The 19956-nt window shown below is 33.6% G+C and overlaps 1 protein-coding gene across 1 annotated transcript in view; it reads right to left on the bottom strand.

Moving 5' to 3' along the window:
- The window catches only part of LOC143255842 (tyrosine kinase receptor Cad96Ca-like), a 61925-nt gene extending 42262 nt beyond the window's left edge, over positions 1 to 19663 (bottom strand). Inside the window, 3 exon segments of the mRNA XM_076512161.1 lie at positions 1030 to 1181; positions 10766 to 10846; positions 19419 to 19663. Of these exon segments, the coding sequence (XP_076368276.1) occupies positions 1030 to 1181; positions 10766 to 10846; positions 19419 to 19476 (291 nt within the window). The 5' untranslated portion in view covers positions 19477 to 19663.
- Between the last annotated feature and the right edge of the window lie 293 nt (positions 19664 to 19956).

Genomic DNA, 19956 nt, shown 5'->3' with positions numbered 1-19956 from the left:
TTGAGTTTCTTCCTTTTTTGTTCTTCACCTTTACATCAAAAGCATGGAAGCTTTATTTAATGTAAAAGCCTACTTACCTTTTTTTTATTTTTCATTTTATGTAAATACAAGCCACATATGCAAAATTATTTAACAAAAACTGCTCAAGTTTGACAATATTTTTGTGCACGCATACCCAAAAATTAACATGAGCTATCGGCTAATATTTTTACTACAGCTTCACCTGAATGTGGACGGTTTTTAGATTTTTTGTCATTCGGATTAAAAACAACTTATTTAAAGCAGCAAACCTGTAAGATGGAATGTCATGCAGATACATAAGTATTGGTTAAGCCAAGCAAACAAGATTAGCTGTTTATAGCTCAAGTTTTCGAAAGAATCATAGGGATAGACGGTTATTATTGACTATTTATTGGCAACTTTTTAGCAGAGAGTTACTAAATTTTATAAAATACCTCTAATTAGAGAGAGTTTAGCGTCACATAATATTAACTTAAGTACTTAGCGCAAATAATACTATTTGATATGGTTGTTGCGACTGCACGGGGGTGATGAAAAGAAACTGTTGATATAAAGTCCATAGCGTTACTATAAAGGAAGCTATTCACACTGTTGTAAAGAGGAAAACTACCACCGTATATAATGTAAATAATTTGTTTGGTTCTATAGAGCAAAAGCCTGTTCTGAATAACATGGTTGTAGTCCTAAAGCTAATGTGGGTTACTATGAAGTGTCACTTTCTTGCTTGCTCTGGTTTGGTAGTGTGTATTGATACAAAATCATAATATATATATAATAAAAAGCAACTTAGGTATGAAAAAAAACGATGCGGCCAAAAAGGATTCTATGTGCGACGTAAAGTAATGAAATCAAAATTGGCAACCAAATCAATAGCTACGCTTATAGCACCGATAAGAATTTCAAAACAAATATTCATTCATCAGTTAATTAGACCACATAATTTGTTTTACCCACCGTCATGGCCAAAGCTGAACAAAACTGAACAGTATATACGTAGTTGTTACTTACTTCTCCTGTGACAGGACTGGCTAGAAAGACATCCCCTGTTCGTTTATTTATTCGGAAGAAACTGGAACCATCGAGGTACACAGCGGGCTTAATACCATATTCGATGTCATCCTTTTCATCGTCACGTACCCTGACCGTAGTAATGCGACTCCCTACAAAAAACAACAAGTAGTTTCTTTATTGGACAACTAACCCCAATAAACAGTGTAACGACCAATGAAAAGTCCTGTTTCCGATATCATGGAACATTGAGAATAATGAGGAACTGGCAAATAGATTCAACAAATCCTCTAAAAATAACATGCAAACTTCTAAATAATACTAATTCTTCAATTGTACATGTCATATTGGATGTGTTTTGCATTGAATATGTAAACGATCGTTTGTTTTGGTTTTAATTTCGTGCACAGCTACACGAGGAATATCTACGATAGCTGTCCCTAATTTAGTAGTGAAAGTTTACTCATTTGAAGTCAAGCAACGCTACACAACGGGCTATCTTCACTCTGCCCACCACGGGTATCGAAACACGGTTTTTAGCGTTGTATGTCTGCAGATACACCGCTGTGTCATGGGGTGCAGCCTGTAAAAGACAGGGGAAAGGACTAGTCATCATCTCCCACCGCCAACTCTTAGGCTACACAATAATGGGATTGACTGTACCATTACAACGCCCCCACGGCTAAAAAACAGAGAGCAGGTCTGGTTGGATGGGGATTCGAACTCGCGACCCTCCGATTAGGGGTCGAGTGCCATAAACACCTGGCCATGCCAGGCCTAAATGTAAGAGTAAGAAATAAAGAAAATGATAAACAATGGAGAATAGACAGGTGGTATGGTTAAAGGAATTGCGAGCATTTTAACTGAACAACTTTTAATTATTATAATTCAACAGGATGAAAAGAAAACTATGTTTTGATTCACAGTTTCAAGCTGTGTGGTAATCTTATACGCCACTGACACAAAAAATTATTATTTTCATAAGTGTACTAGTCCTAAATTTCTAAACACATTTTCTGTTTAAGAATCACAATTTAAATGTATTGTTGAATGTTCGTAGAAACAAAATAAAGAGTAACTTCCACGGACGGAGTAATTGTTGAAAACTATAATCCGTGAGGTTAAACTGAAAGCACAGGCAACAGAAAAAGTGAAGTGTTTAAGGGTACGTAGAACATGTAAAGAATAAAATATGTAAAGGATAGGTTAGGGTTAAATATGTGTTAGAAAGAAATAAGTTTTAAAATGAAAAATAACGAATAAAATACAGAGTAATGGTTATGAAAAAGGTAGGAATCAAAGGACAAGTTAGGAGTAAGTACAAGTGATAAAAGTAAAATATAAAATATAGATATTTGATACTGGGTAAATTGTAAACAAACTGTTATAGAAATGAAAGAATGGGTAAGTAAGAATAAAGAATAGAAATGGGAAATGTTAGAGTAAGTAGAGTAAATGTCAGAGTTTGTTTTGAATTTCGTGCGAAGCTACATGAGGGCTATCTGTGCTAGCTGTCCCTAATTTAACAGTGTAAGGCAAGAGAAAAGGCAGCTAGTCATCACCACCCATCGCCAACTCTTAGACTATTCTTTTACCAATGAATAGTGGGATTGACCGTCACATTATAACGCCCACACGGCTAAAAGGCGAGCATGTTTGATGTGACGGAGATTCGAACTCGCGACCCTCTGATTAGAAGTCGAGTGCCATAAACACCTGGCCATGCCGGGCCTAAATGTAAGAGTAAGAAATAAAGAATATGATAAACAATGGAGAATAGACAGATGGTATGGTTAAAGGATGGAAAAAAGATATAAGTCCAAAATTATTAAGATTTGTTATCGCCAAAAATACAAATAAAAATGTACACGTCTTTTTCCCTAATAAAGTTAATTTAATGGCTGTAAAACGAAAGTCTCTAACGTTACGCTTACACTGTTTCTCTCTTTTTTGGGCTCTTCTGTTGTTGTTTTCAAAAGGAACCTACAAATTAATCTGTAGGTATTATTAACATGTGATGTATTGAGTTGGTATATATGGCCATGTCAGTACGAATGCTAGTGTTTTGTGAGATTTTTATGTTTTAAAATCGAAGTCGTGTAATTTTTTTTATTTTAAAAGATTCCTGCTAGCCAAAGGAAAATGTGTTTAGCCATTTCACAAACAATTACATATAATAATGTTTGCTTGTCTTGAGCTGTGAACCGTAACTTATCGTTTCTTTCCAGTGGACTAAAGTTAAGGAGGACAGTGGGGTTTACTTATTCACTTTAGACAAACACGAAATTCCGGCAAAACCTTGTGAGGATTTGGAAGTCTGACCACTTACACGGGGATATTCGTGACCTTATCCCTTTACGAGAATTAAATCATGAATATTACCTCCTGTAGTACTGTAGGTCTTTGAAGAAACTGTGGGGTTCGAAAGCACCAGTTTAATTAAGGACTACTGAATCGAAAAAAAACAAACAACAAACAAACAATAACACAACTTCAAACATAAGGCGTGTGACTAATAGAAGACAGAACGGGAAATGCATACACGGTTCATCAACCCCTAAAATTTCTTAGTCACAACTCATACGTGAACCGGACGAAAAGGAGACAAATTCTAGGAAGTAGCTATTCAGAAAAACCGGTTTTTAACTTCAGGAATTCACCTCAAGGAGCTGTTTCGACTTAAGAAATAGATGTTTATAAACTGTATGACTGTGGCATTAATGTGTTCAAGAAATGCTTTAAAAATTGATGGAAACAACAAGTAATTTTAAATTTCTAACCGTTGTTGAACATTAACAACCTATTTAACCAGATATTTTACCAGAAAAAAAAAAAGTTATCTGGTATATATTTCTTTTACGCAGCAACCTGCTTGTCAAATATCATAATTAGCTGAAATATTAATTATAATCCAAGAGTCATAATTCATATGTTTTTCAGCGTAGCTAAAGATCAGAAAGGAAAACGAAAACAAGATGTTCGTTTCGTATGAAATACACTCTCAGTAATTCATTTGCGATAAGTGATACAAGGTTGTCCCGATATGCATATCGGTGCAAAGTGATATTATTTAACATAGTGTTGTGTGTTTTATCTTAGAACGTTGGCAAGCTATGTCGATGCAAATACAGAAGTCAATACACGTCAATCTGTGGATGGAATTGTTCAGTTTTCAAACTCCAGATGCCGTTCTTTTCCTAAGTTCACTTTATGATTCATAAAATAAATTTGATTCTCGCAAGATGTGCGTTTGTTATAAGTAATTTTAACCTCAGGTGAATGAATACATAATTTAAGATAAATTTTGTTGTAGTAATTTCTCGAATACGTAATCCCAGAATACACTGTGTACATTAGTACACATATTCGTACACTTAACCCTATTATCAAGTGTGGGTGCATTTAAAAAACTAATGTTTTGACCTAGACTTTTGAAAATTTCGCACTTCTTCCTAAATTAATCAGCAACACAATAATACGATGCCATATACGTAAATTATATTCATTTGACACCATAACGTATATATATTAAACAATATATTATTCGGAAAACACGCCATAATAAAAATTATCGAAACAATATTACAGTAAACGCTCGGTTAACTTGCAGCTCTTACATGCATTTCACCCGTATCATGGCAAGTTTCGTAACAACAGTAATTTTACGGTCACTAAAGTAAAGGTACACTGTGTTAGTTGTCATTGGACTTTTAACAACGTGCTTACACACTTGGTTACTTTTTTATGCTTGTCAGAATTTCATCCATTGAAAGGATATTAATTTTCTTAAAACAGTTGTTTAAAATTTGATAAATATTCTTATATAACAGTGTTAAAGCTAGATACTTATTTTATTTGATTGTCATTTATAACCTGTGATGTATTATATTGTCTACCTCGCTGTTCCACTTGGAAAAATTACAGTAAGTTCGTTAAAATAAATTTTGCTTTTTATTTTAATTTCAAACTCCCATTTTTTCCTTAGAAATTCTCACAGTACAAGTCTCGGCTTCACAAGGAACTATTTTCTGTAACTTAGTGTTCTACTTTAGAAAATCCGGACCTAACATCACACGTGCCCTAGATTTCTTACAAGATCACTGACGCCAAAATCCGTGTGGCAGAAAGACCTATATTCATACCCATATACGCTGAATGTGTATACACAAGTTACAAAACCAACAGCGACTCTGAATTTTACTTATCTCTTCCTTGAAAACTGTAGGTGAGACGAGGTCAAGAGGTCATCTTACGATACCTTTATGAACATAATTTATTATTAAGAAATATTACACATATTAGGATCATTATATACTCATCAGACTTGATTACAAAATTCCAAATGTTGGATTTTTATATATTAAAGTGTGGTTTGGAAGGACTATAAACACAGAATGGGTTGGGGTAGAACAGATGGATCGTTAACCGATACCACGGTTTATTTTGGTATTTATTACTCCTGCTTTGAGCATAAAAGAAAAACTGATAACAAAATTTCATTTGCGAGGAAAACTATTTGCACAGGTTTCTCAGTCACCAAAAAGATAAAAGAATATGGTCCCAAAACCCAGGTGGCTCTCTGAACTTTCGGTTTGTCGAAGAAGCAGGTAGTATAAACGAGAACACAGCAAAACTCGAACATTTTATTCTTTTTTTGTAAAAGTAAACTGTCGAAAAGTGATTTTAACAGAATTTTTGATGTTTTGAATTAGCGGATTATTGTACTAAGTTTTCTCGAATGAAAAACGTATAATTTGCATTTCATAAACATATGGTAGAATAATTTTACAAATTACGTGCTAGAACCTGTAAGTTTGATTTTCAAGTTTGAAACTAGGTTATAGGAAGGCACCAGTTCTGGCAGTTAGGGACAACCTTGGAAAGTTAGGCCTAAGGCTAGCCCTCGAATGTTTGAAGGTCATTAATTCATCTGGTAAGTCGACGGTTGGAGATCAATCAAATATCTTTCTTTTCTTTTTTCATAACTCGTTTCTCAATCAGAGTGCATTCAATTTATTTTAACAATTTTATTTTTGGTGTTCTTTTCGTTGTTTATGTTACAATTCTTATTTTATTCACCAGCTAACGACATTATATTTATCTGACTTATAAACTGAACTAGTTCTTCGACTTTTTACCGGTTTTTCAATGACAACGGAATACGTCGAATATCTTCACTCCTTAAAAACCTTTTACGATAAAAAAATACTTGTTTCAACTTCATCCCCCTCCATAAAAAATTATATTCAAGGAGACTTGATAAAAACTCAAACGCTGGATTAAAATAACTAAAAATGAATAGAACTTTAAAATATGGCTGATAGACTTGAAGACCAAGGATTGAATCAAAAGACTAACAATGAATTTATAATAAAACTGAACTAGTTTACCATTTAAAGTGCCTAAAAATAATTTTAAAAATATAAACATTTTGGCTAAGACTAATCATTAGTCACTGAAAAATATTGTGCTTTATAAGGTAATTCTTCCAGAGAATTTTATCATATTACTGAGTTTACTAAAGATTACAGCCCCCCAGTGGTTCAGCGGTATGTCTGGGGACTTACAACACTAAAATCCGGGTTTCGATACCCGTGGTGGGCAGAGCTCAGATAGCCCATTCTATAGCTTTGTGCTTAATTCAAAACAACAACTACTAAAGATTACAAAGTGAAACGACGCAGTTGATATCAAACTAAACTTAGAGTGCCAAGGATAATAAAATGGACAGTCTTGCCATTAACTTGGCATTGATTATATCAGTATTCAAAACAACACAGAAACAAACCCATCAGAGAGGCTAGTAGTTCGACTTTTTCCTTTTCGAAAGTGTTCATGCTTATTAGAATTGTGTGTATTATAGACGTGGATTGTTTTGAATTTCGTGCAAAGTTACTCGAGGGCTAGCTGCCCCTAATTTTGCAGTGTAAGACTAGGGGTAAGGCATCTAGTCATCACCACCCACCGTCAACTCTTGGGCTACTCTTTTACCAAGGAATAGTGGGATTGACCGTAACATTATAACGCCCTAACGAGCACGTTTGGTGTGATGAGGATTCGAACCCGCGACCCTCAGATTACGAGTCGAGTGCCTTAACCACCTGGCCATGCCAGGAACTATTGTATTTTGAACATTACCACTAGTCCCGAAATTACTAATACCAAATTTCAGTTTTGGGTTTTAACTTGAAGTTCGTCCAAATGTTTAAAGTAATTCAGCTGCTTTCTTTATTTATTCGTATTTTCAAATTTTTTAATAAAAGAAGAATGTGAAAATATCTTAACTCCAGAAATAAAGGATGGTGAATATGGAGTTTGGAGCGGGCTAACATTCCTGAAACACTTAAACTATGAAGGTTTATTATCTAACTCTGCAGGTGCATCTTCTATGAATTGCCGTGAAATAGGCATTATCATACATACAAGAAATATAAGTAAAAACAGATGTCAAACCACACAGTAAACTTAAACAGAATTATTGTTATCTGCTGTTATTAAATAAAAACAAACTAAATGCAAGAAACATTAGTAAAAACAGATGTTAGAGTTATGTTGAATTTTGCGCAAAGTTAACCCACTTGAATATCTAAAGAAATTAGGATTTATCGTCATGTTATAAAGCTCCAACCTTTGAAAGGATAAACCTGTTCGGTGACGGGATTCGAACCCGTGACGTACAGACTGAAAATCGAAACCCTAACCACCAAGATATGTCAGAATTATACCTACTAGCATAATGTGCTTTAATCGCATTTATTACATGGTTCTAATTTTACTATCGTGTTTCTTATAACAAAGTTCACTAATTTTTATATTACGAGAAACTATCATTCGCTCTGGCAACGCATAATGTTTGCACACACACGTCCAGACAAAGAAGAAACTTAAGTTGTCTAATCGGTTTTTGAGACCTGGGAAGAAAAATCTAAAACTCTCTCTCTATATATATAATTTGTCTCGTAGAAACGAATGGAGCAAGATTACACATGATATGCCATATATATGTTAAAATATATTAGGCGTTTAGCTAAGTAAAATATTAGTAATTTCTAAGAAATTTCACAAATTATATTGACGAAACATTTTCTTACAAGTTTGTACATTTTATTTGAAAACACAAAAATCACAAATAATTTAGTGACAAAAAGGAAAAGTTTCGCGTGTCCAGTAACTTCCCAGTTTTTAATTTTCTGAAATTTAAATTTTGATTAGGTTGCTAGAACATAGTAAAGTTGTTTACTTCTCTCTGAAATGAGTGCGCATGTCCTTGCTTTGAAATAATTCTTGAGCACGTTCGTATGTAATCAACCGTTCAAATTTACTGTTGTTAAACAGACAAACAAAATCATATATCTTCGTCAATGAGACCAAATAACATACCACATATAAAACTCAAACAGAACTGTTGTTATTTACTGTTGTTAAACAAACAAAATCACATATCTACGACGATGAGACCAAATAACAAAGCACATAGAAAACTCAAACAGAACTATTGTTAAACAGACACACAAAATCACATATCTTCGTCAATGAGACCAAATAACAAATCATATATAAAACTCAAACAGAACTGTTGTTATCTACTATTGTTAAACAAACAAAATCACATATCTACGTCGATGAGACCAAATAACAAACCATAGAAAACTCAAACAGAACTATTGTTAAACAGACAAACAAAATCACATATCTTCGTCAATGAGACCAAATAACAAATCATATATAAAACTCAAACAGAACTGTTGTTATCTACTATTGTTAAACAAACAAAATCACATATCTACGTCGATGAGACCAAATAACAAACCATAGAAAACTTAATAGGTTTGTTGTTATCTACCGCTGTTAAACAAAAACAAACTAAATCACATATCTAAGTCGATGCTACCAAATAACGAACTACATAGAAAACTCAAACAGAATTATTGTTTTTACTGAGCTGAAAATATGAGAGTTAGAATGGACGCAAGCAATACTTGCATATACGGCAAAGGTATCAAGACTAGCTGCCTTCTTCCCTATTTTCGAACTATTTACCTTTAGGAAGGCAGGCAGTCAGTCACTATACCACCAACAACAAGGAATTGACTTCACTGTCACTCTTGTAACCACTCACAGCTTAAAGAGCAGCCAACATTTAGTGGTATCACATGTATCCGATCTCAGCTCGTCAACTTAAAAATTCATAAGGCCACCTGGTGCTCTAGAACTCAGACAGACAAACAACCGAATTAACTAATTTTACTGAAACTACTAGTGAAATATTAAGTGGATAATAACATGAAAGCTTTACATTTAAATATCTTTTTCTTTATCGTTCTATTCATTACATAATTATGCACATTAATGCAATCTTATTTTAGTTTAGTAAAATTAGTCCATATCCAAGTATATACAAAATTATATTAAAAAACAGCGTTCACAACGAGATATCTATGGATTCTTCATGGATAATGTTTGAGAAGTCGTCAATTTTATTGTGTATCAAATGATTTTCAATCTCTTAATTCCAGCTACACATGCATGTAAACACTTAATAAAACATCATTTTACGCATGTGAGCCTATTCATGAAAGTACACACCGAATAAAACATTACTTTACAAAAGTAAACCTAATCAACAAATGTAAACCTAATCATGCATGTAAACACTGAATAAAACATCACAAATGTAAACCTAATCATGCATGTAAACACCGAATAAACCCATCACAAATGTAAACCTAATCATGCATGTAAACACTGAATAACACATCACTTTACAAATGTAAACCTAATCAAGAAAGCAAACACTGAGTAAAACATCATTTTACACACATGTCGTTTCAACGCGAAACTAAAGATTTTTTGTTTCATCTACTTTTACTATTTTTATAAAATAGCGTATAAGTATTTCACTAGAACTCACTTTTATCTGCATGTTTGCAAAATATTTCTGGTGGAATGTTTTATTTAAATTTCTTCCTCTATTACTGTTTTTTTTTAGCATAAAAGGGACATTTGCATCGTGTCCTGGTATGCTCCTTCTATATTTTTTCTTCTTTATTAAATGTTTGTTTGTTTTACGCAAAGTGCTTTCTACTTTATGTCCATCGAGTGGATTGAATCCCGAATTCTAACGTTAAAAATTCGCCGCTGGGTCACTAGGTACTTCTATTTCAAACGCGTAAGTCACTGAGTACATAATCACTCATAAGTTATTTTTTTAGTAAGCCACATTAGTCTATATCCTGTATTCATTGCAAGGAGTCGAACCACGGATTTTATCTTTGTAAATCTGTAAACTTGTCAGTTGTCCCATCAGGAGAGCCATAGAAAAAGGTACGTAAAAGTTTAAAAATTCCAAACTTATATGAAAATAATGGAGCCGAATTTGTGTCGATATATATATATTATTTTAACTGAAGGCTTGTTTTTGAGTTAAAATACCAAATTATTTAATTAGTCAGAGGTTTGGATTTGCTGTTTTAACGCAATTTTAAAATTTTTCTCGTGATTTTATTTATTTAACTTCATTAAAATGTAATTATTTTCACTATATATATATATATACTGATTTATCTTAAAATATCAAAACTAATAAGTAATTTTGTTTGATGAACCATCACATGACATAAATTTTTATTTTGGGATCTAGCAATTCATAGTTTTACCTAGTTGGAGGTTTCTGTTTTTAATAACATTTCATTTAATTTTTTACAGCTTTTAAAACGGAAGTAATAACTGCACTTACCGACTGGTTCATTTTCAGGTATTAGCCATTCTCTCGTCAGGTCGAAAACGGGAGGAGAATTATGTCCAGGAAATCCTTCCCCTGCAATAACATAGGATGGAAATATATGTATGTTCGTATTTACAATTTATATTATTATGATCAATAAATAAACATAGTACACAATATCTGTGTTGTGCCAATTGTGAGTATCGAAACCCTATTTTTAACGTTATAAGCCTTCAGATTTATTGGTAATCAACCAAGCGGTCCTTTATTATTCATCGAAAATGTTAAAAAGTGCTGGCGATACTGGAATACGCAAAAAATGTTGTTTACTCATATGAAACGAGGCTTAATAGTTTGATTGAAATACTAATGCAATTATTTATTTAAACACTTGTTGCTTCTTTAGCTATTCCATGGCCTGGCATCGCCTAGCGCGTAAGGCGTGCGACTCGTAATCCGAGGGTCGCGGGTTCGCGCCCGCGTCGCGCCAAACATGCTCGCCCTCCCAGCTGTGGGGGCGTTATAATGTGACGGTCAATCCCACTATTCGTGGGTGGTGATGACTGGCTGCCTTCCCTCTAGTCTTACACTGCTAAATTAGGGACGGCTAGCACAGATAGCCCTCGAGTAGCTTTGTGCGAAATTCAAAACGTCTTTAGCCATTATTTTTTTCTAAAAACAAAAAATAACATTTAAAAAAAACAAGATCTATTAATAATTTATATTTGATCAATCAATCAATGGGCATCCATGTTTATAAAGTTTTGCTCAAAGAATATGAACTCCAAAGACTGTCAAACAGTGAAGTTTAGAAGCTATACATACAAATTCAGCTGAGTATTACATAATAACTATCGATAACTTTTCAAGGATTATAGAAACTTTAAATTGCGCATTTCAAACTGAAGTTTTTGGTTTTTAAATGGATATTATACGATTATCTACATAAAGTGACACCTAGAAAAGCAAAAAATAAATAAATAAAATAGCAACTGCATACTTCATTTTAATGTTTACTATTTTCAATTTTAATACATTGATGCTTTGTTTGTTTGAAATTAAGGACAACGCTACGCGACGGGCTATCTGTGTTCTGCCCACCACAGGTATCGAAACCCGTTTTCCAGAGGTGTCAGTTCGCAGATATTCCGTTATGCCACTGGGGGGCATACGTTGATGCTTGAAATTATGAAAAATGATGCGAACAATGTATATTTTCAGAATTTAGAAACAACATTCTTGCGCTGTAATTTGCATTTCAAATAAACCTCATTACTATAAATAAAACTATAAAAGTATGTCCTCGCTTCCTTTACTGGCAGGTAGCTTATATCAGTAAACTCGTGGTGATGGTTTCCAGACATGCGGCGTCTAACTGGCATTCTTTGTAGTTAGTTGCTGTAATGTTACCTTAGGTATCATTATTATTTATTTGTTACAGCTATGCGTGTAACAGCATTCCTACGTTTTTATCCAAGCATGTACAATGACTTCTTTGTTTTCAAATCACCTTCTATTCCTGTTGAATATTTATCAATGTTCACTGTGATGTTTAATGGTCTATATTACACGTGTCGTTCCTCTAGGTACATGATTCTTAAGAATAGTGTAAACTATGATAATCAAATCTAGTTCAAATTTCCTTATTGGTCAAACAGCAATTTATGCGTTTTAAGGAAATTGGTCAAACAGCAATTTATGTTTTTACATAAGGTAAAGCAAAGTATAATACTTAAAAATATCAAGCACCGTAACTTCGAGAAAATCTACATGAGTGTACCATGCTTTGTTCTGAAAACTAAATCTTTACCATGACTGATACTTGTTTTCGCTAACGTTTAGTCAGCGATTACGTTGTGCCATCCGTTAGTGTAAAATGTAAACAGCAGTTTTTAGCAATTACGTTGTGTCATCCGTTAGTGTAAAATGTAAACAGCAGTTTTTAGCAATTACGTTGTGTCATCAGTTAGTGTAAAATGTAACAGCAGGTTTTAGCGATTACGTTGTGTCATCCGTTAGTGTAAAATGTAAACAGCAGTTATTAGCGATTACGTTGTCATCCGTTAGTGTAAAATGTAACAGCAGGTAAAATGTAAACAGCAGATTTTTAGCGATTACGTTGTGTCATCAGTTAGTGTAAAATGTAAACAGCAGATTTATAGCTCAACAGATGTTACATTTATCTTGATATTGCAGTCATTTAATACTTAAATGCCTGAAATTTTAGTGTTTACAGTACAGCAGTATAAGTAAAATCATACATTCTTTGGGTGTTGTCGATACTTATGTATTATTATTACAACATTAAAGTAACTAGAACTCGCTAACGACGTTAATCTGTATTTTATATTGTTAGGAAGAGAGTTGGATGAGAATTTTATTTAATGTATCTGTAACTTTGCGAATTTTTAATAACATTTACTTCTCGTTAGAAAATACAGAATTATGTTTTTCTGTGTTATTCAACAAAGAATGCGATGTTATTATGTAACACCAATCACTCATATATAAGTGTTTTTGTCTGTTTGTAATTAAGCACAGAATTACACAATGGACTATCTGTATTCTGCCCACCACGGGTATTGAATCTAGGTTTATAGCCATACACAAGTGTATTTAACAATTTCTTTGCTTGTTATGTTTTCTAGAGAAAAACTATAATGAGATATTTAGTGTGTCCACCTTATAAATCGAGGTTCGGATATTAGCATTGTAAGTCCGTAAACTTGCGCTGAGTCATCGAGGGAGAGAACATTCACAAAACAAAATATTGAGCTTAACTTACTGTTTTTTTTTTTTAATCTACAGATGCTAAGTTATTGTTGAACAACAAAACACACGGAATTTGTCCTGTTTGTCTAGAATATTGAGGTTTACCAATATAACACGGCCCGGCGTGGCCAGGTAGTTTTGGCACTCGACTCGTAATCCGAGGGTCGCGGGTTCGAATCTCCATCCCATCAAACATGTTCGCCCTTTCAGCCATAGAGGACTTGTAATATGGTGTTCAATCCCACTATTCGTTGGTAAAAGAGTGGCCCAAGAGTTGACGGTGAGTTGTAATGACTAGCTGCTTTTCCTCTAGCCTTACACTGCTGAATTAGGGAAGACTAGCGCAGATAGCCCTCGTGTAGCTTTGCACGAAATTCAAACCAATATAACACAAGGTAAAATAATTTGTCGTATTATTTGATGGTCATTATCTTATTTAACAAAATTAGGAAAATCACTGGCACATGCGGAATGAGCAATTTGAAACAAGTTAAGCTATGTGTTCAAGGAAGAAGATAAATGTTGATTATACCTATATTTTTTTATTTAGTAATTCTACGTTGTTCCATTCTATGTCTTAACAAAGTAATCTTACACTACTGTTACATTCTTCGTCTGTGACCAATCACTCACGACTTCAAACATCTGCTTATCTGTTAAATTTCAAATCGTTCTTACGGTTTTATGCTGTGTCATAGGATATTATCATGTTCATGTGGCGCGAAGTAGGGACATGATTAATGATGCAATGCTCTTTGTATCAGCAAAAGAGCAGTGGTGTGTTACAATCATTGAATATTTGTAGACCTACTAATTTATGAGTTGTGTCATTATGATTCTTTTATGTAATCATAAAACACAGAAAAAACTTATGTACAGGAAATTTTAATTTTTTATTTTTATTTTATCAGACTATACGTGCAGTTTACATAAATCTACGAGGTAAAAATAACAGACTTTAGTTCCCTAATTACCTCTTTTTCTTTGAGAACAAAAAAGAAAAATATAAATAAATATATATATACATGAGTTTGCAAAGGCGTCTATTTATTCCTTGACCAGTCTACTAGCGGTGTGTTCTGGGATAAAAACAGAATGCAGAGAGCCAATAGGAGCAGAGGTACTACAAACGAACCATGTGAAAAACAAACGGATCCTCGAATCATGGAGACACCTATAGGACTTGGAATTCTAACCAGTTTTTTAATGGATCAAGAAGCCTCATCAGTTTGTATTCCAAGTAAACTGTACAGTTCTGTCTTTTGTTGTTTTTAAGAATTAGAAAAAAAGAAAATCCACGCTGTTCAACGAGCTTAACCTTCTGCATTGTATTAAATAAAACGATTTATTTCGCGCATAAAATGTTCTATATCTTTTCTTACTAGCGATTTGCAAAAATTACTTTTATTTTGTGTGTGATAAACACGGTGACACCTTTGCTTTCGACCCCAGAGTTATTGTTGAATGAAAATAAATTAAATAACAAAAAAAGATGTGATCGAAAAAAAAGTCATGGTTTATTTATCATCGTGAAATGTTTGTTTATTTATTGCTTTTCGCCCAAAGCTACGGGAGAATTACTTGTGCTAAAAATCCATAATTTGAAGCGATAAACTAGCGGAAAGATACCTTGTGAACATCAACCACCGCCAACTCTTGGGTTATATTTGCCAAAGAATTGTGGGATTTACCGTCATATTATAATACCTTCATGGTTGAAATGGCGAGAATATTCAGTGACGTTTTCGATCACACGAATCTTTTTTTTTTGATTTTCAGTTATTCTAATTAACTAAATTATTCCCTTTGTATTTTGTTTTCCAACTTGAAGTATAAACTTGACATGAACATTTTCTCGTTGAGTGCACAAACGACCGGAAAATAACACTAATTTAAATCATGTGTGCACGTAATATTCGAAAATATCATATCAAAGAACATTTGAAGTCAAGGAATATTTTACCATTTCCAAGTGCTCTAACACTATACTAGAAATTATGAGTATGGTTCTCATAATAACAGTATTGTGTATATAATAATAACATCCAATCAGAACAGGCTTTGATCGAAATAAAAAGCTAACCTTGCTATATCAGTATAGTTAAATGACATTTTCTTTTCGCTTCTACCTGTAAAAATCATAATGTTTCATCAGTTGGTACCCTCGCTGCTAGTTCCCCGCTGGTACAGCGGTAAGTTTACGGATTTACAACGCTAAAATATAAAATACAAAGCTGAGTCGGTGGACTCAGCAGATAGCCCGATGTGGCTCTGCTATAAGAAAGAACACACACACACACTATAGCTACTAACGATATTTTTGGTCGTAATCCCAATAATACCTCACAAGGTGTGAACAGCTTAGGAGATTTAGGTTAGCTTTCTAAGTACATAGTCTTAGCTAACAATGTAAAATCATATTTATATTAAAATTATAACAATAAACAATGAAAACATGAATTAGATATATTAGTTGGGACTTTCTCTGAAGTATCTAAAACTGAGACGAGAAAGGCTTATCCAACTAAACTACAACGATACATTAACTTTAGTCTAATTCATTGTTACTTCAATCTTTCTTTGTTGAAAACATGAGTATTAAAACAAACAATACTGTGATATATATTTCTTATCGGTAACCTCTTTGTTACGGCTAATATTATCTGATTACATGATAATAAACAATAAATAAAACCTAGAAACATTCACAACGGTTAAAAGTCAGTGTACTGAATTTATACTAGACCCTCCATTAAAAGCATATTACATTCCCATAGACAAGTAAAAATATCTAAAACTTATCAATATATTAAATTTGAATTTTGTTTAAATTAACTTTTATCCTTTAGGGGATGTTAAGTACAGTGGATTAAAAACTTAAACTTCGTTTAAGCTCCAGTAAAATCATTAATTGAGGGAGAGAGTTAAACTGCTGTTAGAAGACATTCTTTTAGTGGATACTTTCACGCTTTGAAGCATACGCTAATGATGATTTCATGAGCACTGATACTGACACATCTTTGAAGTTGTTCCTTTGTAAGATAACTTTGTAACCTGGCATGATTACTTAATTAAGAGTAACCCATGTTCTTTTATAACAGGAAGAATGTATGTGGTTGTTTTGTTCAGCTAATCAGTAAATACTATTATATAGTTTCTGTTCTAACATTTTCCTCTCTGTATACAAGTAGTTCAATTCCAGTTTTTATCCTCCATGTCCGCTTCATATTTACTTTTCACTATTAAGGACAAGATCCTTTTTCTGATAGATCAGAAGCACTTCATTTACACTTAATGTCTAAAGGTCAAATGTGCTCATTTAGGCTTGTTTCACATTTCGAAAATCAGAATTGTTCCAATATATTGTAGTTTTTCAAGTGCTCACATCTATATTTTTTTACCCTCTAAAGACACATACTAGATTTTTAATAAGCATGTTTTCAAATCACGAACCCACTTGTGACTATGAAATTTGAACAATAACACAGATTTATTTGCAGGCACGGTGTTAAAGAACGGATAACTCTTTGGGATTTCAGGGGCAACAAAAATACCTTTTAACACTTTTGAATTCTTTCCATTTGCTTTCTGTAGTTGTTACAGTTTTTCCTTCTTCAGGATGAAACACTTATACGAAAATTTATTTTTTGTAACTTTCACAAAACTTCTAATACGTAGCAGGTACCGAAGTTCTTGTTTTAAGACATAACAAGTGCTGCGTTAAACTATAAGCCCAAAACCTTCTAATATGTAGCAGGTACCGAAGTTCTTGTTTTAAGACATAACAAGTGCTGCGTTAAACTATAAGCCCAAAAACTTCTAATATGTAGCAGGTACCGAAGTTCTTGTTTTAAGACATAACAAGTGCTGCGTTAAACTATAAGCTCAAAAACTTCTAATATATAGCAGGTACCGAAGTTCTTGTGTTAAGACATAAAAGGTGCTGCGTTAAACTATAAGCCCACCAGTAATAAAACTAAAGCCACAGAAAGTGATCATAGATAGTGTTTGTAACTATTAAAAGCACCTATAATAGTTTCATGTTGTTTCTTTATAAAATTAGTTGTAGTTTGTAGCATTATAAAAAAAAGAATAACAAAAAGCGCGGATAGGCCTTATGGTATTCGGTCTTCCAAAGTGGGAGATAGTCCAAAACTTCCTTTTAACGTATTACAATATAAACAAGTAGATTTTATTAAAAGAACACAAACAAAATTCATAGAATTTAATCGCTTTTTGCTATTAATCCCTTCTATTGTTTTGTTTTTTCGAGATAGTTAGAGATCGTACCAGAATCAGCATATTGTAAACCTTCAACCCTGTTTACATATATTTGATAATCACTAGTAATACAGTATATTAATTCATCAACTATTAGAACACTTAATTTCGAATCTTGAGATTTTATATATTATATTTATGACTGACATCATACGACATATAGGCCAGTAAGAGAAAGCCTAACATTCAGCTACGAGTTTCACAGGTTCTGTGGTGAAGGCGTCAAATAACATAGAGTTTTTATTTATTTTTTTAATCACAAAGGACACTTTGCTTCATTGTTCAATAACAACACATAATACACATTGTAAACAAAGCTACTGATTCTAATATTAACGTTTCACGTTGCTAAAATGGTGGAATTTCATACCCTTAATGATGTGAATCAACAACATTTTGGAAATATATATGTTAAGGCTTTCTGAACACAACTATATATAAGCACATACATTTTTGGCGTGCTTCCTGTATAATTACTTCAACTGTCACACCTTTGTTTGGAGAGCGTAAGACGACGTTGGTACAATCAGTCACGTCTACAAACCAAAAAATATGACTATAATCCACACAGAACAAGTTTGTTTGGAATTTCGCGCAAAGCTACACGAGGGCTATCTGCGCTAATCGTACCTAATTTAGCAGTGTTAGACTAGAGGGAAGGCAGCTAGTCATCACCACCCATCACAAACTCTTGGGCTACTTTTTACTAACAAGCAGTGAGATTGACCGTACATTATAACGCCCCCACGGCTGAAAGGACGAGCATGTTTGGTATGACGGGGATTTGAATTTGAATCCGCGACCCTCAGGTTACGAGTCGAGTGCCTTAACTACCTGGCCATGCAGGGCCTCATACGGACAATGTAAGTTGTTCGCTCTCCTTTCGGGATTTAGTCAACGAACCCGAAACTGGTGATAATACTTAACTTCAAGTATTGTTCTGTGAAGTTCTGTAATATTTAACTTCAAGTATTGTTTTGTGAAGTTCTGTAATATTTCTTATATTCAGACTTTGTTAAGAAATATGATTCCAGAGATAGTGGGGACACTTAATTTATGTTACAGTTTACCACTTGACGACCGGTTTTAGGTTTGTATTGAATATAATCGTTAGACAGATATCTGTACCAGTATTTTATGGATAAAAACGTAAGTTACTAAGCTCGAAATACATCTCTTCTAACGCATAAATCATAAATATATTTATCACGCACTAAGTTGTGAACATAAATTTTAAACGTCTTCTCTCTGTGAAAAATTAATAATAATTGAGTTGACTACGAAGTGGGCGATTACTACCTGTTACAGAAACACTTGTAGAAATATATATACTAAGCTTTCATGTGAAGAAAGGCGTTTCGAAAGTCTTTCGCCTTTTTGTTTTGAAATGTTTTTTTTCTAATAAATAGGTAATTGGCGCCCATTTTACAGCAATTCAATATGAATACTCTGCCTAAACTATGTATGAAACATTTCATAATTTAGTAATATTACACATTTATTTAATAGAATATTCAACACCAATTTGTCTTTACTTTATAACGTAAGAGCGATGGAAAACACTTTTGACATTTATTTTTATGACATCTGCTTTCAAATACTATGTTCTCACCTGATGCGGCCAGGAAGACAGCACAACACACCACCAGCAGGGCTTTGCAGGTCACCATCGTACGTTCACTTGAGTGGCTGTGTTTAACTGTGGATTAGACGTTCCTTGTGGCTCCACTGTCGTTATGATCTCGAGATTTCTAAAGATGATCACATCTAATAAAAGTAAACGTTAAGCACCTTAGCTGCTATTTTACAATTTACCAGCAATAAGTTTTAATTTTCGCACCATAAGCAACAGATGTATACTCGTCCTGTCCTATAGCATCACAACATGTAACTTGCTTGCCTGACCTAGCGTGTGCACGACGTCATTCCAACACGTCACTGATTGGTTGGTGGAGGGACTACTGCATGTGTAACAAAACCAGGCGTGTAATTATTTTGCCAAAATAAAATCGGTCACGTCTCAAGAGGGCGTTCAAAGTGTATTACATTGCTCCGAGGTATAAACCACCTCACTGGAAAACGGCATTCGCGATCACAAGTGGATTTTAACCAATCACAAATCTTATAATGCAGGAGGCTCAACTGCTGTT

This window comes from Tachypleus tridentatus, chromosome 7 (assembly GCF_004210375.1).
Source record: "Tachypleus tridentatus isolate NWPU-2018 chromosome 7, ASM421037v1, whole genome shotgun sequence".
Taxonomy (NCBI): Eukaryota; Metazoa; Arthropoda; class Merostomata; order Xiphosura; family Limulidae; genus Tachypleus; species Tachypleus tridentatus.
This window is presented reverse-complemented; position numbering and strand designations above follow the sequence as displayed.